Source organism: Prionailurus bengalensis, chromosome B4, assembly GCF_016509475.1.
Source record: "Prionailurus bengalensis isolate Pbe53 chromosome B4, Fcat_Pben_1.1_paternal_pri, whole genome shotgun sequence".
In the NCBI taxonomy this organism is placed as follows: domain Eukaryota; kingdom Metazoa; phylum Chordata; class Mammalia; order Carnivora; family Felidae; genus Prionailurus; species Prionailurus bengalensis.
Window position 1 is genome coordinate 43,426,494 of NC_057358.1, and position 20,855 is coordinate 43,447,348.

Below are 20,855 nucleotides of genomic sequence, written 5' to 3' on the forward strand. Positions count from 1 at the left end.
CAGTTTAGTTGTGGAATCTAGAAGTCAGACTTGGTTCTCTCATTCTCCAAGGGGTCTCTTCCAACGCGTTCATCAAGCTGTATGTGTTTTAAGTTTTTCCTTGGCAAAACTGTATGCCATGGATCTTTAGATCTGCTCTTCAATAATTAAAATCTCATACACAGATTCAGTACCATCCTTATCAAAACCCCAATGACATTCGTGCGGAAATAGAAAAATCTGCACATATTCTCTCTTTTAATAAACTTCAAGGGCAAATCACTCCAAATTACCAACAAACACTTATAATTAAACTATGAAGTAATATATTGAACATTGCACATTGGGAGCTACGATTCAGACACACAGAGGATCCAACGCTTAAAACAGAATGACTTTGGCTCAGGTCATGATCTCACAGTTCCCAAGTTCGAGCCCCACGTCAAGCTCTGTGCTGACAACTCAGAGCCTGGAGCCTGCTTCAGATTCTGTCTCCCTCTCTCTTTGCCTCTTCCCACTCACACCCTGTCTGTCTGTCTCTGCCTCTCAAAAATCAAAATAAACATTAAAAAAAATAGATTGACATTGAGGAAAGGTTGGGGGGGATGGGTTAAATAGGTGATGGGTGTTAAGGAGGTCACTTCTTGTGATGAGCATTGGTGTTGTATGTAAGTGATGAATCACTGAATTCCACAACTGAAACTATTTTACTGTATGCTAACTAACTGAAATGTAAACAAAAACTTAAAAAAATTCATTAAAATCTCAGGTGTTTTTATTGGATAAGTGCTAAAGTTTTGTTCTAAAGTAAAGAAGCTCAGAGCAGTTAAATAACCTGTCCATAATCACTCAGATGGTACCTCTCATTGAATCCCTTTCTGGCATCTGGGTAGTTTTTGACCTGAATAATCTACTCTGAACTATGTGTGTGTGTGTGTGTGTGTGTGTGTGTGTGTGTGTGTATATATATATGTATATATATATAATGTAAATCACATTTATCAAAAATGTGGTAACTTATAAAAATTATCGGTTTTTACCTCCTCGTCCACACTTTTTTCCCTCCAGTTCTTTGATGTTCATAGGAAAGAAGGCATGAGTGTATAATAACTTATTCAATGTACTGTTTTTGTTCTTGTTAGTTATAAGCCTGTTTGATATCATAATTTAAAAAGTAATTCCATATACACCAGATATTTCAAACAACTATTTCATAAAGGCTTGTGAGCATTCATTTAATAGATATTGAAATTGGGACCCATCCAGGTTGAGCAATTTGCCCAAGATTTCCTCTGTAAGTGAGCAATTAAACCCTTAAAATATTACCTAATCATGAATGTTGGCATTTTAAATATTTGCCTTTGTAGGAGTGACTGAATTTTGCAAATATTAAACAGAGGACTTTTAGTTTTCTCTTTTCGTCATGTTCCCCTGAAACCTCCATGACTCTGAAGCTTACTGCCCCAAGGCAAAGGAGAACAGTCACCCGGGCTTTTGGGTAATGTCTCTCATTTATCGCATCGAGGGCTAATAAGGTTGGGGCGACGCAGAATGTCTTCTACATAGACGATACCTCTTCTGTTTATGACAACTAGGCCATGAGGCTTGTTGTTCTTTACCAAATGGTGGATGGGATGTAAAGCAACAGTTTTCAGTGGGCAGAGTCATCCTGCGTTGTGTTGGACTGAAAACACAGACCGCTTGCCCCTTGCTTCATCCATCCAGGCTCCACGCAGAAATCTGAACAGCACCCCCCCGCCCCCCGCCATATTTCCAGATGCTCTCTGGGTGGAATGCAGTGGGAGGTGGTACCATATGGCTGGTGGTACCATCCATAGTTGGAGATGAGGTAGAGGAGTGATGGGAGAGAAACGTACGCTGACCGGTTACTGGGAGATTGTACGCTGAAGGGATTTGAAGAAGAAAGGAAAGTGAGTTGGCCAGTGTTCTGACCTTTGATGCCTCTGCACATTTAGGACTCTGGAGGCTGCCATGATCAACCTGGCGTTTAGGACTCTGGAGGCTGCCATGATCAACCTGGAGGGGAGTGGGTAGGGGTCTGAACTTCAAACGGGAGAGGTGACTCTGCAGTACAGGTTGTATTGGAACAGCCGAGGGATTGGAGGAAGGATGCTGTGGCCAGTTCGGGGTTCTATAGGATAAAAAAAAGGGCTGAGGTGGATCAGAGTCGGCCAGAGAGGGCTTCTGGGACTTCTTGGTCAAGGAAGCAAGCTGAGACAAACCAGATGGCTGAAGACCCAAGTGATGAATGCTGGCAGGTAAGGAGAGGCTAGATTAGCAATGGCCGAGGAAGAACGAAAACTCTCAGGTTTCAGACTCTGAGCCTTTTTCTCCACCAGGAAGGAATGGAGATCACAACCTTCCAGATACTATGGGGAGGCCGTATCTAGTGTCTAGATACTATTGGGGAGGAACTGGGGAGAGGTGGAAGAGAAGCTTTGCAGTGATTGGATTTACAACCGACTTTACAACCGACTAGTTTTAAGTGACTCCTTGCCCCTCTCCCTGACTGATTTGTCACTGGGGTCTCTTGCTGAGGACTCAGTAAGTTATTGGATAAACAGAAGAAAAAGAAAAAGAAAAGGACCTGTGCTCCCTCTGCATGTGTGATCCACAGTATGAATTAAATGGCACCCCACTGTACATTTTAACTTTTTTTGTTGTTTTCTTTTTTTAATGTTTATTTTTGAGAGAGGGAGAGACAGAGTGTGAGTGGGGGGGGGGGAGGGGCAGAGAGAGAGCTAGGCACAGAATCTGAAGCAGGCTCCAGGTTCTGAACTGTCAGCACAGAGGTCCATGCGGGGCTCGAACTCATGAACCGTGAGATCGTGACCTGAGCTGAAGTCGGACGCTTAACTGACTGAGCCAGCCAGGTGCCCCAACACTTTAACTGTGCTTATAGTCAACACTTTCCGTCCTAAAGAATGACTCTGGGAAGGTGGGATCTGAGGTTTCAGTGTCTGACCAAATCACCCCTTCTCGTGACTACTTACCCTATTTATGACTGTGATGACCCAATGAGAAAAATTAAAAGGGTCCGACAAATGAAAGGACAAAAATAATCAGTTATGAGTAATCTCTTATGACCGGAAGGTATCCTAAGAAATGGAAGGGTAGCATTTAATGGGAAGGTCAAAGCAAAGATATAAAGAAGAGACAGAGATAAAGAACGGACTCTTGAGGAGGGGACTCTAAGAGAGACTCACGGTTCTGCAGAGTCTGAAGCATTGGTAGAAAGCAGGACAAGGAGAAGTAGCGGGAAACGTGAACGAGGAGGTCTGCCTTTCTCCATAGTGAGGGACAAAGCGCAGGGACTGTATCGTGCCCAACTCCCTGCCTTCAGCCTGGTCCCTTGAGACGTCTTAAATTTGCCAGGCTTTCTGTGGCTGCTATTTGCAAACAAGCTCCACCCCAAGGCTTCCAAATAGCACTCAGAGTTGGGCAGAGCTTCCCTAAAAAAGGTCATTGCTCTCAGTGATTGCCTCATTATCCTCAAGGCTAACCTCTGACCGGCTCTGGGGCATTTCCAGAGGATGAAATTCATATGTAATTGGCATGAACTTTCTTTTTACTTTGACGGCAGAGCTCCTGGTGAGAGACTAGTTCTAAACCATTCATCCATGTCATACATACAGTAAATCAGTTTATTTTGTTACAGCGCAGCACTTTTTGGTCATCGCCAACCAAATTTTTTTAAAATTTTTTTTCCCAAGGTTTATTTATTTTTGGGACAGAGAGAGACAGAGCATGAACGGGGGAGGGGCAGAGAGAGAGGGGGACACAGAATCGGAAACAGGCTCCAGGCTCTGAGCCATCAGCCCAGAGCCCAACACGGGGCTCGAACTCACGGACCGCGAGATTGTGACCTGGCTGAAGTCGGATGCCCAACCGACTGCGCCACCCAGGTGCCCCATCGCCAACCAAATTTTATGTTGCCACTTGCCAGGCGATAGAATCAACATTGTCTCCATCTCCCTGACACCACAAGTAATGCTTTGATAAGTAGATTTTTTATTTTTTTTATTATGAAATTTATTGTCAAATTGGTTTCCATACAACACCCAGTGCTCATCCCAACAGGTGCCCTCCTCCATGCCCATCACCCGCTTTCCCCTCCCTCCCACCCTCCCATCAACCCTCAGTTTATTCTCAGTTTTTAAGAGTCTCTTATGCTTTGGCTCCCTCCCTCTCTAACCTCTTTTTTTTTCCTTCCCCTCCCCCATGGGTTTCTGTTACGTTTCTCAGGATCCACATAAGAGTGAAAACATATGGTATCTTTCTCCGTATGACTTATTTCACTTAGCATAACACTCTCCAGTTCCATCCACGTTGTTACAAAAGGCCATATTTCATTCTTTCTCATTGCCAAGTAGTATTCCACTGTGTATATGGAAAGAGCCTAAATGTCCATCAACCGATGAATGGATAAGTGTCTTTTTAACGTGTTTCCTTAGACACTTAGGCGAAACTTTTTGGAGGATGCACGCACAGAGGAGGGATTGCTCGATCTGCCGCGTGTACTTAACTGACTAAATGCTGCCAGATTACTCCCCAGAATGATTGTAACACACTGTGATTCCACCAGCTAGTGCATAAGGATTTTCATAATCTCAAACTTCTGCCAACAGCTGGTCTTTACATTTTGCCAAATAAATGGCAATATCACTGCCTACCCATGAATTTGTGTTTATCTGACTAACAATGACTTCAAGGGTTTGTTTTGTTTTTTAACTATGGCTATACTTTGTAAATTGCCTGTTCATTTCCTTTTTCTCATATTTATTTTTTTGATTTTTTTAAAATGTTTATTTTATTTATTTATTTTTTCAATATTTATTTATTTTTGGGACAGAGAGAGACAGAGCCTGAACGGGGTAGGGGCAGAGAGAGAGGGAGACACAGAATCGGAAACAGGCTCCAGGCTCTGAGCCATCAGCCCAGAGCCCGACGCGGGGCTCGAACTCACGGACCGCGAGATCGTGACCTGGCTGAAGTCGGACGCTTAACCGACTGCGCCACCCAGGTGCCCCTAAATGTTTATTTTTGAGAGCAAGTAAGAGAGCAAGCATGGGCATACGGCACAGAGAGAGGGAGACAGAGGATCTGAAGCAGGCTCCACGCTGAGAGGTGAGAGCAGAGAGCCAGATGCGGGCTCCAACGCACAAACCATGAGATCATGACCCGAGCCAAAGTCAGATGCTTAACCTACTGAGCCACTCAGGCGTCCCCCACCCCCTTTCTCATTTTGAAAAATTATAGTTGCTATCCCAGTCTTGTTGATTTTGCTGGAATTTCTCGTGTAAATCTACATACCAATTCCTTGTCAGTTTTAGACATAAACATTTTTGTTCATTTTCTCATCTATAACTCTGTCCATAGTATCCTCTATTTCTTAATGTTTCACTGATCAACTTCAGCTTCTTTTCCTTGTGATTTATGCTTTTGCAGTTTGGATTAAGATATTTCCTCCCAGCCCCAATTTGACTTTCCTGTTAATTTTATAGTTTGACTTTTCACAAGTGTTTCAGCAAGCTAACTGTATTCTCACTATGTATATGGTATTCTTTGCAGATCCAAGTTATGTTTTTAATCTTTAATTTTCCTAGCCCCTTCTACTACCAACTTTATTTATTTATTCCTTTTTTAAAGAATTTTTTAATGTTTATTTATTTTTGAGAGAGAGACAGAGACAGAGACAGAGCAAAAGCAGGGGAGGGGCAGAGAGAGAGGGAGACACAGAATCTGAAGTGGGCTCCAGGCTCTGAGCTGTCAGCACAGAGCCCGAAGTGGGGCTCAAACCCACAAACCGTGGGACCATGACCTGAGCTGAAGTCGGACACTTAACCGACTGAGCCACCCAGGCGCCCCATTTTTATTTATTTATTCTTAAGTAGGCTTTGTGCCCAGAGTGAAGCCCAGTGTGGGGCTGGAATTCACGACCTTGAGATCAAGAGCTGAACTGAGATCAAGAGTCAGAAGCTTAACCCACTGAGCCACCCAGGTGTCCCATAACAATCTTTTTAAACCCCATTGACTTGTGGTGCCACTTGTAAGGTCTTTTAAAGTCTCATATCTGCATAGATCTATCTCTGAACTCTGTGTTTCTGACCGCTGGTCTTTTTGTTCATTCTTACACCAGTAATCTCCCCCACATACATATAGTGAGCTTACTCATTTCTTGTTTTCTTTTTCTTTTTATCTTTCAGAGGGAGAAGGAGAGGGAGTGAGAGGGAGAGGGAGAGGGAGGGAGAGGGAAGGAGGTAGAGAGGGAGAAAGAGAGAGAAGGAGAGAGAGGAAGAGACAGAAAGAGAGAGGGAGGGAGACAGAGGGGAGAGAGGGGAGGGGGAGGGGAAGAAAGAGAAAGAAAGAGAGAGAAAGGGAGACGGAGAGAGGGGGAGCTTATTCATTTGATATGTTGTTGTTTTTCCCTGTAGTCTCTGTCAGTTGCTGAGAGGGGAAGGTGATACTTGTTTTGCATTGCAATTTATTAACACTTATGCTCGTATAATTTTAATGGCCGCGTCTTGATTCCTGCAGTTTGCGTGATATGTTTAAAACCCATCTTCAGCAATGCCAGTGGCTTCTGCACCACGAGGCTATTAGGGTGTCCCATTGACAGCAGTCACCTGTGGGTGACTTTTCCCAACACCTTCTGAAGGGCTTCGTAGCAAGAGTGCCACCAGCCCAGCACCCTCCCTTGTCACCTGGTTTAAAGCCTGAGTGAACTTCTCTATCATCCGGGGGCCAGGATTGCTCCCTCTCCAACAATGGTTAGTACTCAGCATTGAGGAGTTCCTTCTTTGTTTTTTGGTGTGTGTGTGTGTGTGTGTGTGTGTGTGTTTCGTTTTTGTCTTTTTTTTTTTAAAGTTTATTTATTTATTTTGATTATTTTGAGAGAGAGTGCATGGGAGGTGGGGAAGGGCAGAGAGAGAGAGAGAGAGAGAGAGAGAGAGAGAGAGAGAATTCAAAGCAGTCTCCTCACCAATAGTGCAGAGTCCGATGCGGGACTCAAACTCACGAACTGTGAGATCGTGACCTGAGCGGAAACCAAGAGTAGGAAGGACGTGTAACCAACTGAACCACCCAGGCACCCTGGGAATTCCTTCTCTGGCTGTACTTTAGATCTGTCTTTTCCTTGGTGTGCTATTTCAGCCCATGGATAGGGGCTCCACAGTGTCTGCTCCATAGGCCTGCTATTCCTGTATTTTTTAGAGTTCTTTTTATTCTGTATTAAATAATTTCTTATTATCCCAACCCTCTGTTTTTGCTTATAATACTTTATTTTAATTTTTTTTAACATTTGTTTATTTTGGAGAGACAGAGGGAGGCAGAGCACAAGTGGGGAAGGGGCAGAGAGAAGGAGACACAGAACCCGAAGCAGGCTCCAGGCTCTGAGCTGTCAGCACAGAGCCCAACGCGGGGCTCAAACTCCCGAAACCATGAGATTATGACCTGAGCCGAAACCAAGAGTCAGATGTATAACTGACTGACCCACCCAGGGCCCCAACTTTCATATCTTTTATAGCCTACTCTGGTTTGTTTCTCTGTTTTGCTTGCAAACTTTTTCTTGAACAGTTTTCAAGGTAGGGCTCTTATCTAGCAAAACTTCCCAGGCTGTACACACCTACAAAGATTTTTATGTTCTCACATTTGAGTCACGATTTTTGTGGGCATAAAATTCATGATGTGAAGTTTTTCCTTAGTGGTTTCACCTGTTATCCCATTGTATTCTTGTGTCCAGTGTTGTTGAGAACTTGTACCTAGTCTTTTTCTCCTGAACGATTTAGAATTTTTCTTTATCTTATATATTTTAAAAGCTTAGTATGTGTCTTTTTTTTGTTTATCTCTTTTGTGTAATTATTTACTTTTTTCGATGCTGGGAAATTTATTTTCATTACTTCTTCATATTTTTTTCCTTTTCCTTTTTACTTTCGTCTCATGAAGTTGAAGATGTAAATGTTCAGACTTTTACTTCAATCTTTCGTATTACTTAGCTTTCCGTTTACTTTTTCTATGTGTTTAAATGTTCCTGCTGCTTTCTTGCAAAAATTCCTCAACTTCACCTTCAAGCTCATTATTTTTTGCTTCAGTTCTACACATCAGGATAGTAATCTCAGAAATTTCAAATACTACGTAGTCATATCTAATATTTCCACTTTTTTGGTGTTATGATTTCTTGTGTTTAATTTACATTTTGTATACCTTTTATTGTGTACTTCATTAGGCTTATTTTATATTGGTATTTCATTCTGATAATTTTTCCTCAGATAATACATGTTGATCAGTTTGTTGTGTTTCTTTAAAATTTTTTTTAATGTTTATTTCAGAGAGAGAGAGAGAGAGAGAATGTGAGCAGGGGAGGGGCAGAGAGAGAGAGGGAGACACAGAATCTGAAGTGCGCTGCACAGGCCCATGTGGGGCTTAAACCCATGAAGCCTGAGATCAAGACCTGAGCGGAAGTTGGACGCTTACCCGACTGAGCCACCCAGGCGCCCCTGTTGTGTTTCTTTTATAGGACTTGAACAGCTGAAATTTATTGTTATTTTGGCTGTGAGCCCATTATAAATGGGATACTTTGTCTCGCATCATATATTGGGGAAGAGCCAAGGATCAGATCCTGTGTGTGATCTGGAGAGTGAGTGTAAAGTTTGGGGAGAGAAAGAGTCCTGGGAGGAAATCCCCAGTCATCAAGGACCACCATTGATCACTTTTACTTGTTACATTTTGTAAAAATTTAATTTAATTTTTTTTTTTAATTTAAACCCAAGTTGGTTAACACATGGTGTAATAATGATACTTTTTACATTTCTATATCTTTAAGGAGACAGCAATGAAAACCGATCCTCTCGGGGCGCCTGGGTGGCTCAGTCAGTTAAGCGTCCGACTTCGGCTCAGGTCAAGATCTCGCCGGTTTGTGAGTTCGAGCCCCGCATGAGGCTCTGCGCTGACACCTCGGAGCCTGGAGCCTGCTTCGGATTCTGTGTCTCCCTCTCTTTCTGCCCCTCCCCTGCTCACGCTCTGTGTCTCAAAAATGAATAAACATGAAAGAAAGAAAAGAAAAGGAAGGAAAGAAGGAAGAAAGAAAAAGAAAGAAAAGAGATCGTCTCCCTGGAGCTCTGAGGGTTCACAGGGGGACAAACCGGAAAAGCAAATGCCCAGGTCGGCTGGTTATCCCACATCTGATTTCATCTACTCTTTACACTTGCAGAGCTTTTTGGTGAACAGGATTTCACTCTAGGCTTTTGCTGCCGATTTCTGTGAAGGGATAATGACCATCCCAAACCAACTGGAAAGAAAGGCGAGGGCAGCGTTTAAGTAACTGTGTTTCAATTTATCAAGTCAGGCCGTTTCCAGCTTCCTTTCTCGTTGATTACCAACCCCCCCCCCCCCCCCCCCCCCGCCAGTTCCTCAACAGTTCCAGAGTGCATTCATTTCTCCAGGTTTTTCTGATACTTTGTTGGTTCCTAAAACCCATGTTTCTCTTTTGCTTATATTGTTTCTCCCGGGTTGTTTGGAAGGAGGAAGAAACAGCCGGCGCTAGTGTTTCATCGTGTCGGAAATAAGGGTTGACTCCCCTCGGTGCTTTCTGTCCTTGAACGTGGTTTTGATATTTTGTGTCCCTTTATTATTCTCTTCTGCCTTGGGAGTGATTTCCGCCCGTCTTACTGTAAAGTTGTTCGTTTCATTTTATTTCTGTCAGAGCTACGGCTTCAACCGTTAGCTGATTTCTTTTGTATTGCCATGAGTTCCTTTCGTATTTCTTGAGTTATTTATAGCTGGTCTCTTTTCACATCAGCCACGTTTTCCTTGCCTGTTTCCTATTCCTTGTTTTTACAACTCCAAACTTTGAAACGTTGTAAAAAGGATATGTGTGGCCATAGAAAATTGTATTTTATGGTTCTTGAGCGCTTTATTAGCCAGTGAAAATGCGAGATACAGAAGATAACTTAATGATCTCTCTTGCCCGTTGTTTTTCCGTATATAGGGCTAAAAGTCATAATCAGGGATGGTTTTGACTATTGTGGGAACATAATAAACGCAATTATGCAGAGTAATGAGCTGCGTGTTTGTTTTCCGAGGGAAAAAAGAGAATATTTTTTTGTTTTAAAATGTCTGGTTCTTGGGGCGCCTGGGTGGCTCAGTCGGTTAAGCGTCGACTTCAGCCAGCTCAGGTCATGATCCCGCAGTTCATGAGTTCGAACCCCCATGTCCGGCTCTGTGCTGACGGCTCAGAGCCCCGAGCCTGCTTCAGATTCTGTGTCTCCCTCTCTCTCTGCCCCTCCCCTGCTTGTAGTCTGTCTCTGTCTCTCTCTGTCTCTCAAAAATAAATAAAACATCAAAAAAATAAAAATAAAATGCCTGGTTCTTTCATAATGTGAAACAGAACAGTGAAAGAAAAAAATCCATTGAATGTAGAATAACGTCTGTAGGAAATGATTTTTTTTCACCCTCATTTATAACATTGCATCTGGAAAAAAGCAACGTAACTTTTTCCATAGCTGGCACATTTTTTTTTTTAATTTTTTATTTAGACGTAACTCGCATAACACAAAAGTCACCATTTTCCAGTGTACAGTTAAATGATATTCGTGGTGTTAGGCAATCATTGCCACTATCTAATTATCGAAGATTCCATTACCCCCAAAAGAAATGTTGGACCTGTTCCCGATTTTTTACTCCTCAGTGTCTGACAACCACTAATCTATTTTCTGTCTCTATGGATTTGTCTGGACATTTCAAATAAATAAATGGAATAATGCCTTATGTGGCTTTTTGTGTCTGGCTTCTTAGCACGGTATTTTCAAGGTTCATGCATGCTGTGGTATATATCAGTATCGTTTCATATGGATGAAAGATACTCTATTGTACAGCTGTACCTTCTTTTATTTATTCATCCATCAGTTGATAAGACGTTTGGGTCGCTTCCACTTTTTAACTGTTATGAATAATTCTCTGAACAGCTGTGTAAACGTTTTTGTGCAAATATATGTTTTCAATTGCCTCTGGTATGTAAGTAGTAGAATTGCTGGGTCACATGGGAACTCTCTGTTTAACATTTTGGGGAACCGCAGAATTGTTTCCCAGACAGCTGCATGCGGCTTTTTGCCTTGTCTCTTTGATAAACGAGGCTTCCGTTTTCTCCACATCTTTGCCAACACTTGTCATTCTCTGTTTTGTTGTTGTCGTTTTTTTTTGTTTTTTTTTATTGTACCCATTCTACCAGGCGTGAAGAAGTATCGCATGGTGGTTTTGATTTGCATTTCCCTAATAACTAATGATGCTGAGCATATTTTCACGGGCTTATTGACTGTTTGCATATCTTCTTTAGAGATGTTTCTACTTAACTTCTTTTTTTTTTTCGTTTTTTTTTATTTTTTTTTCGTTTTTATTTTTTTTATTTTTTTTATTTTTGAGACAGAGAGAGACAGAGCATGAACGGGGGAGGGGCAGAGAGAGAGGGGGACACAGAATCGGAAGCAGGCTCCAGGCTCCAAGCCATCAGCCCAGAGCCTGACGCGGGGCTCGAACTCACGGACCGCGAGATCGTGACCTGGCTGAAGTCGGACGCTCAACCGACTGCGCCACCCAGGCGCCCCGGTCTACTTAACTTCTTTATCGTAGTTTAATTTGATAAAATAAATTAAATAAATCATAGTTTAATTTGTTTTCTTACGGATGAGTTGTAAGAGGTTTTTATGTGTTCGGGATCCTAGACCTAGTTTTGAAAATAGTTTTGAAATAGAGAATTTCAAAAGTCTTTCTTCTTTGTTCTTTTTTTTTCGATATTGCTTGACTAATTTGAGTTTCTTGCATCTCCAAATGAATTTCAGGGTCAACCTGTCCATTTGTTAAAGAAAAGCAGTTATAATTTTGGTGGGGATTGCACTGAATCTACAGATCAGTTTGGGGGATAGTGCCATCTTAATATCAATAAATTAGTAAAATACAATTTATATGTTAATATTTTATTACTGTATACAATATATTTTATATTAATATGTAAGTCTTTCAATTCATGAACATTTGATATTTTGGAGTTCCTTCCTCCACCATTTTTGCTGATGTTATTCTTAGCTCAAGTTTGATGGCTTTATTAGTTTTTAAAAACTTGTGAAACATTTACTGCAAAATTTTAGATCAATGCAAAACTAAAATTAGGCTTTCTCTCTTAATGGTATAGTGGTCCTAGAAATTAAATCGTGATTATTTATTTGGAATATAGTAGGCATTATTCTAAATATTGTGTTTTTAATGAATATAAGAAAAGTTATTTTATTTCCTTTTATGCTATATCTAACCCTCAATTTAGTAGATTCTGTTTTCAACGATGGTTGAGACTATTACCTATTTTCTGTTGCAACGTGTCTAGATAGCAGTTATTCAGTGTTGCACCGGAATATTTTTTTCTGCTTTGTGTTGACTTTGCAATCATGTTATCTTTCTTCTTCTATGTTAATTTGAAAATATTTTCACTTTGATTAGGTAATAAGTAATAATGTATTCTTTCCCCTATTTAATCTACTTTCCCCTATTTAATCAATCTGGCCACTTTCTTTTGCTTGCCTCAGATAGCATCCTGATTATAAAAGGAAATTATAAAGTCAGGATATTTTTCATTGTCTTTATTAGTTAGCTTAGCAATGTTGTTGTAAGACCTACTTGTGAAGAATGATCAAATTGGAAGATATCCTCAGCCTTCTCTAGGTTAAATGTGCACAGGCAAAACGTCAATATAAATATTTCAGAAATTGTGGCTTTTATGTGAAGATACTGGAGATTTGTCAATGTCTTCATTGTCCGTGTATATTCTCACTTTTATGAAAACATCGAGCAAACCTGTGTGAAATAGCTATGTGAAGTAGGCCTATGAGAAATTTTCTGTCCTTCACTATGACATTATAAGTTACTGTAAGAAACTAATCTCACCATCAAACAGTTGTCTGCTGCTTGATGCTTGCCGAATGCTTCTGGAAAGTTCTCTACTAGATACTATGGACATTGGTACTTCAAAGAACAGACTCTTGGATTCAGTTTTCTAAGCTGTTCTTCCTTAGACAACTTTCAGACTGTCCTAATGGATCAGGCAAGATTTCTGGGACTCTTTTCAGTTTAGAAACAAATATACTCCAGGTGAGAACAATGCTTGACTTAAGGTCAAGGAGAATGAGAATTACTAGGATTGACTAAACCAAAGAGGGAAATTAAAATGTGGTTATCTCCTTGGAATATGGTAGGTAGGTATTAGTTTAATGTTGTATTTTAAACAAATATAGGAAAAGTTTTTTTCTCACTCTTTTTACCTTATACCTAACCCCTAATTTAGTAGATTTTATTTCCGTGGATGGAAACAAAACATTTAAAGATGATAGCTGATTCCCACTGATACCCTTAGAATTCAAACACATACTTTGACTGAATCTTTATACTTTGCACGGCAAGCATTGATTGCATTGTTTAATAAGAATTTGCTGTTTTCTTTTAACGTGGATATAATTGGACAGGTTGATTGTGTAATCAAGTCATACTTGGAGCAATAATATTTGAAAATAATTCTCATTTAATCAGACATGATACCTTCGCTACTGAGAAATACCAGTGGTGCCTACAAAGTTCTCTCGTGAAACTGACCTGGTACCTGACTTATAGGGCTTCAATCTCACAAGAATAAATAAGATCATTCCCTGGCAAGCCAAAGATCTTGGAATTTGGGGGACTTTTAGGTGAGAGGAATTCATCTAACGTTGTAGGTACTATAGGTGAAATAATAAGTCATGGAGGTTTTTAAAAGTCTAAGCCAAGATTCCTTATGAAAGCTGCTGGACAGAAGTTAGTTATGTGGCCTTAATAGCTGTTTAATACTGAAGGCTCGAGATTTTCAGACAAACCCAAGGAGGCCTACATGGCTCCTTAACCTTCCCAGGCACTTGTGAAAACAGTACGAACCTGATAAGAAGGCCACTTCTTTTTTTTTTTAATCAAGAATAATTTTATAGAGGGGAGACCGTCAGAAAAAACTACCAGAAACTCAGCAGTAAGGCAAAAATGGGGAGTAGCACATTCTTTCTATATAACTTGGGGTCAAGGACCACTTAAAGATTATCCAGGGGCATATGCTTAGTTCATTTCATTATTTACTACAAACGAAAGGCTCTAGACTCAGTGAAGTTACTTGTTGATTTTTGTTAGGTACACACGCAAATAACTTCTGCCCAGTGGAACAGATAACCCCTAAGATTGTATGGCTTATTTTGCATTACTTAGTGCTGTACGTAACCCATCATTCTTCTCCTAACAGTTTTTAAAAAATTGTTTGTAAGTTTCCTAGCTTTTTGGACTTGTTATAACATTTTACTGGTTACTTAATTAATAGGTTAAATAAGATCTCAGACACTGTGTTCAGTTTATGGTTGCCTCAGAATATAAGTTACAAGTATATGAATATATATATTTTCTTTTTGAAAGTTACACTTTGACAGTTTGTAAAATAAGAAGACACCAGAGTTAATAATATCCATCTATGAGTCCCAGTATAAATTAGGGCTTCAAATGATAAATTCTATAAAAATTATAACTACATAAATTATAAAAAAATTTCCAGAGAGGGTGCTGTTTTATTTTACACAAATTGGGAAAAGCATTCCCTTTTATTTTTAATCTTTTTTTCTTTTTCGATGCCTGATCATCAAGAGGCAGTTTAATTTTATATTCGGCTGCTCACTGTCTTTGAAGAGAGAACCTTTAGGCCCAATGATAGCTAAGCGTGCTGAGGATGAAAGTCTTTTGTGTGGCTTATATATTAACAGAGTTTGGGTAATCAAAGATCCTTTACTGAACATGACAAGTTTCATTTTGTCACATTAAGTGCACGTTACCTCTTGGTACAGATTTTTTCAGGCGAAGCTGTGTTCAACCATCACGTGAATGCTTGCAGAGCTTGTGCATTTAGTGGCTTGAGTGTTCTTTAATGTTATCTCATGAATTCGGATTCCTCAGTGTTATAAGAAAAATGCCTGAGGGAATTAAGTGAAAAGCATAAGGATATTTTGCACACTATTACCCTTTAAATAACAGTGACTTCTTTATATTTGTAGAATCACGAAGAAGAAAGGTCCACAACAGTACTTCTGTGTTGTATTAAGAACCAATCGAATATTTCTTTTTTTTTTTTAATTTTTTTTTTTTCAACGTTTATTTATTTTGGGGACAGAGAGAGACAGAGCATGAACGGGGGAGGGGCAGAGAGAGAGGGAGACACAGAATCGGAAACAGGCTCCAGGCTCTGAGCCATCAGCCCAGGAGCCCGACGCGGGGCTCGAACTCCCGGACCGCGAGATCGTGACCTGGCTGAAGTCGGACGCTTAACCGACTGCGCCACCCAGGCGCCCCCCAATCGAATATTTCTTGAGGGAGTGTACCAGAACCAACTAAAACCTGCCAGCATTTTCACCCAAATGTGCCTTGAACTCAAGTAATATGAATGACCCATGGGTTCCTTTATTTTTATTTCGGATCATTTTACTTTCCTTATGACCACAGGAGAAATCTACAAGAACTTCCTCCTGGCGAACTTTAATAACAAGAACTGATTCATCTTTTATGAGAGAAGCTGTCAACATGGCAGAAAGCCAGACGTGAAAAACTAGACCCCGGGACATTTACAGCAGTTTCCTACAACGGCCATAACAAACTACCACACACGGGGTGGCTTAAAACAATGGTAATTTGTTCTTTCGTAGTTCTGGAGGCTAGAAGTCACAAATCGAGGTGTTGACCGACCGCGGCCATGCACCTTCCAAATACTTTCAGGGGCAGTCTCTTCCATGCCATTGTCTTAGCTTCATTGGTTGCCAGCAGTCCCGGTATTTGTGTCCCTGCTCCATCACCACGTGGCATTTTTCCTGCAAGTCTGGCATCGTCTTCCCTCTGTGCATGTTTGCCTCTGTATATCGTCACCTTTTCTTATGGAACAACAGCAGTATTGGAGAAAGGGTCCGTCCTACCACAGTCTGATCTCCTCTTAATTTCCACCTTTCTTTTTTAATGTATGTTTGTTTGTGTATTTCTTTGAGAGAGAGGGAGAGAGACCGCGAGCAAGCAGGGGAGGAGCAGAGAGAGAGGGAGATACAGAATCTGAGGCAGGCTCCAGGCTTCCAACCGTCAGCGCAGAGTCCCATGTGGCGCTCGAACTCACAAACCCGCGAGGTCACGACCAGAGCTCAGACGCTTAACCCCGAATGAGCCACCCCGGTGCTCCTCGTCTTAACTTACATCTAAATTACATCTGCAGATGTATTTCCAGATACAGATATTCCCTATTTCCAGATAAGGTCACATTCACAGGTACCAGGGATTGGGACTTCAACGTATCTTCTTGGGGGGACACAATTCAACCCACAACAGAGATAATGTGTCTTTACCCCTTTGATGATTGCTGACAGCTAGTTTCGCAAGCCAGAGGCGCTAATTTTCCTCTTTGAGCTCAGTGAATACATAAAAGGTACTTTTAAACAAGTTTTAAGATGTTCATAAATAAGCCAAATTCCTTGTTCTCCTCATCTACTTGACTTGGGAAAAGTATGAAAATCTTTTCTGTAACACATTTGTGACACATTAAGCAATTCAACTCAGCTTGGGGTGAAATGATCTTTCTAGTGCATTTTCTTTCCTGATGTATTCCAACACCTTTGTGTTACTCCATTTCTCTTGCACGTACCCACGTTTGGGAACAGGCTCACTCAGTGACCTGTTCTGTCACACTTTTGTTTTGCGATATTCACAACACTGTGTTAAGTGAATAGGCCGCAGGCATGATTAAGATACAGGTTTCGTTTTCTTTCTCTTTCTTTCTTTCTTTCTTTCTTTCTTTCTTTTTATTTAAAAAAATTTTTTAACGTTTATTTATTTTTGAGACAGAGAGAGACAGAGGATGAACGGGGTGGGGGGGGGGTCAGAGAGAGAGGGAGACACAGAATCTGAAGCAGGCTCCAGGCTCTGAGCAGTCAGCACAGAGCCCGATGCGGGGCTCGAACTCACGGACTGCGAGATCGTGACCTGAGCCGAAGTCGGACGCTTAACCGACTGAGCCACCCAGGCGCTCCCAGGTTTCGTTTTCAAAGAGATCTGATTCGGAGATGAGAGGAAAATAATCTTTTAGTTTGTTTTATATGAAGTGTGTAGAAGTGTGGAAGAGAGATATGTGTGCTAAACCATGTGATTAGGCGTGAAGAAGATAGCCTGGCTGTGCACAAATGGCCTGTGTATTTGGACATCAGCAAAAGCTCCTTTCTTCCCTTGGCCAAGGAGGTGAACTCTCAGAATGCAAGTCTGAAATATTCTCTGGCTTTAAAATCTTTCAACGGTTTCTAGTCTTTCATTATCTTGTAATCGTATTCTTTTTTTTAAGTTTATTTATTTTGAGAGAGAGAGAAAGCATGAGCTTGGGGAGGGGAGGGGAGAGAGAGAGAGAGAGAGAGTGAGAGAGAGAATCCCAAGCAGGCTCTGCACTCTCAGGTGAGCCCCATGCAGGGCTCGAACCCGCGAACTGTGAGATGACGACCCTAGCCAGAGTCAGACTTAACCAACCGAGCCACCCGGGAGCCCCTCGTAATCTTATTCTTGCATTTATCTTTTAATTTGTCTCCATGTATATACATTGTTTTATGCTTTCATTTTTTATTTTTATTTTTAAAAAAATATTTATTTTGAGAGAGAGGGAGAGCACAAGCAGAGGAGGAGCAGAGAGACAGAGGGAGAAGGAGAATCCCAAGCAGGCTTTACTCTGTCAGTGAAGAGCCTGACATGGGGCTGGATCTCACAAACCATGAGATCATGACCTGAGCCAAAATCAAGAGTTGGGTGCTTAACTGATTGAGCTGCCCAGGCGTCCCACTTCATGCTTTTATCTTATCACACTATGTATATTTATGAAGTCAACCTCTAATTTTAACTTGGTAGTTCAGTCCAAAATCAGAGAGTAAGTCAAATTTAGAATTCACTTTCTTGTGAACTGAATAAATGAAGATAAACTGTGCCTGAACAGGGAAGGCTAAATATTGTAAAATGTTGACTTTCAGAATCATTAGAAATCGATTCATATTCAATGCAATACTAAATGGTACCCAGTAAGACTAGGGAGATAATTAACTTCACAAAGGATTTTAAAGTTTTACCTGGAGTAAATAATAAACAGTCTTGCAAAGAAAAGATGCAAACAGAGAAACGAGACGGACCAGCCATAATAGTTATTAAAAGCTGTATTTTATTAAGCTACACAAATTCAAAAATTTTACTTGTGAGAAACACACACAGGATTTCATCAACCCAAAGATCTGTCTAAAGCTAGCCCTTTATAGTCATGCCAATTCTCCCTTGCCTTACCATCCATAACCCCTGGAAACCACTAATTTGTTTTCCATTTCTATCATTTTGTCATTTCAGTAATGTTAGACAAAAGGAAACATGCACTGTGACCTTTTGCAATTGGCTGTATTTTCATTCAGCATAATATTTTTTTTTTAATTTTTTTTCAACGTTTATTTATTTTTGGGACAGAGAGAGACAGAGCATGAACGGGGGAGGGGCAGAGAGAGAGAGGGAGACACAGAATCGGAAACAGGCTCCAGGCTCTGAGCCATCAGCCCAGAGCCTGACGCGGGGCTCGAACTCCCGGACCGCGAGATCGTGACCTGGCTGAAGTCGGACGCTTAACCGACTGCGCCACCCAGGCGCCCCTCAGCATAATATTTTTGAGATCCGTTCAAATTATTGTGTAAATCAGTAGTTTGTTCCATTTTATTGCTGAGTAGTATTCCACGGCATGAATGCACCACAGTTAGTATAACCATTCACCTACTGATGGACATTTTGGATGTTTTCAATATTTGGAAACATTGCTTTCTTTACCTTACCTTCCTGTGGGTTATCTGAACACTTTTTGGAATTCCATTTTGATTTATCTATAGTGTTTTGAGCGCAGCTTTTTGTAGAGCTTTAATAGTGTTTTTAAAAATGTTATGGGGAATAGATACAGATTTCAGAAGGGAAATGTAACATTGCTAAAGAACAAAAGAAATTGTAGATGTGTATATGTCATAAATTTATTCCACATACAAATTTTATGTATTTCGATTCCTGTCTCCTGTTTCTCTATATTTTCTGCTGATCAATCTTTGTTCTTCATTGCTAGAGAAGATCATCTGATGAGGTCCACAAGTTCCCATTTTTAAGCACTTCTGTGTTCAGATTCTAAATAGTAGAATAAAAGGTAGGAAAATTAGGGAAATTCTGTCATCTACTAAAGGAATAATTTTCATATTTCAATCATAAATATTCAAATGTAATAAATTTTAATTACTTTCAATGATAGGGATGTTCTTGTCCCCCCTCTCCGCCCCCCGCCAATTTTAGAATGGAAAACTGAAGGTCTCAAAGCAAGTGTTATATTGTCAAAGATGAACACCGTTGACCAGCCTAAGGGAAAATCTTGTAGGTCCTATCTCTTCTGCTGTGCTATATGGATGGTTACAGGGAAAAATTTCCTGACCTTAAATGGTATAAGTGTAGAAACATCCTAAAAATGTCATAGGTGACAAATCTATCACCATTGGGTATACAATGTAAACTAAATATTAGCTGATTTAGTTTTCATCTGTGGCAAATTCCTGGATTCATCTGCAAACAAGTACTCCCAGATTCAGAAATTATACTTTACATGCATGTTTTTCTTACTGAGAAATTCGATAATACATTTGAAACAGTTTGCTTCGTAAATGCCACACCATGGACTTTTATCATATGATAAGGATAGACTCAAGCAACAGCCTTATGCAGACCACAGGTGCTTTTTTTTTTTTTTTTTTTTCATGTTGGCACTAGATTTTACTGTTTATACTTTACCAGCACTGCAGGGGTCACTGTACTCTTCAATAGTGAATTCCTCTGAAACACAAAATGAGAAGACAGAAAGAGTGAAGACCTCCAGTAAACAGGCATCTGGGCAGTTACTTATAAATAAGCTGTAAACTAAGAACTTCTGTGCTAAACCATGTAGGATTGGTGGAGTGGGGAGGAAGAAGAAGGTGGGCTTGGATACAGAATTCAGGGCCAGGTTTCACAAATGGAAGGCTTTCTTTGGACACCGGGTAGCCCTCTTCGCAGCCCTGCTCTTCTTATTGGAGCTGTACCTATCCAATGACCACAGACTCACTTCTTCCTCCAGGGAAAGACTGCGCAGTTTTGTTTCAGTTAAGGTGACCCTTTACCAGGTTAGTTCTTTCTTTTTAAGGTTCAGCATGTATGAATCCCACTTACCTGTCTCATAATAATCATAGGCTTTTACAGTAGCTGGTTTTAAATTGTTTACTTGGATGTCTTGTTCCACTGAGAAGGAGAAACTCAGGGTCTGATTGGTTAGCTGGAGAGACAGGAAAACCAAATTGGAATCCAAGATTAACTTAGTTACCAGTTACCATCCTCTCTTCCTACGATATCATCAAATCTTATGGTTACGCTATCCGTCTGTAACCAAACCTTTGGAGAGAATGGCATTTCGGGACTCAGTGACAGATACGGGAAAGACAAAAAAGATGATTCTATGGACAGTGAAATGTAGTAAGCTTGAACTTTGTGGACTGGTTCAGCCTCCTTCACCTGGGTGTCTGAAAAACATTATTGTCTAGGATCTGGATTGGTGTGTTGGAACCTCTAGTAGTGTTCCCGGATCTGGCAGAGTCTACAGAATCTCACCTCTTCAAAGTAAATCAGGACATGGTTGGTGCTCACTTCAGTCCTTTGAATCTGAGGCTTTTCTTGGAGCTGTTGATCAAGACCATAAGGCAGATATATGAGATGAGGAA

At 40.7% G+C, this 20,855-nt stretch overlaps 2 protein-coding genes and 1 long non-coding RNA gene across 4 annotated transcripts in view; 1 reads left to right on the forward strand and 2 right to left on the reverse strand.

Moving 5' to 3' along the window:
- Positions 1 to 3,401, reverse strand: part of LOC122473860 (PZP alpha-2-macroglobulin like) — a 48,622-nt gene extending 45,221 nt beyond the window's left edge. Inside the window, exon 1 of the mRNA XM_043564672.1 lies at positions 3,207 to 3,401. Within this exon, the coding sequence (XP_043420607.1) occupies positions 3,207 to 3,292 (86 nt within the window). The 5' untranslated portion in view covers positions 3,293 to 3,401. The remainder of the gene's footprint in view (positions 1 to 3,206) is intronic.
- Positions 1,405 to 16,005, forward strand: LOC122473862. Its single transcript, XR_006294732.1, has 2 exons — positions 1,405 to 1,477; positions 15,538 to 16,005. It is a non-coding gene; the product is annotated as an uncharacterized LOC122473862 (long non-coding RNA).
- A 3,074-nt stretch (positions 16,006 to 19,079) lies between these two features.
- Positions 19,080 to 20,855, reverse strand: part of LOC122472282 (pregnancy zone protein-like) — a 46,905-nt gene continuing 45,129 nt past the window's right edge. For both annotated transcript variants that reach the window (XM_043561684.1, XM_043561683.1), the window contains exons 33-36: positions 20,746 to 20,814; positions 20,311 to 20,413; positions 19,897 to 19,938; positions 19,080 to 19,245 (exon numbers count right to left, since the gene is read on the reverse strand). In XM_043561684.1, the coding sequence (XP_043417619.1) occupies positions 19,223 to 19,245; positions 19,897 to 19,938; positions 20,311 to 20,413; positions 20,746 to 20,814 (237 nt within the window). In that variant the 3' untranslated portion in view covers positions 19,080 to 19,222. The remainder of the gene's footprint in view (positions 19,246 to 19,896; positions 19,939 to 20,310; positions 20,414 to 20,745; positions 20,815 to 20,855) is intronic.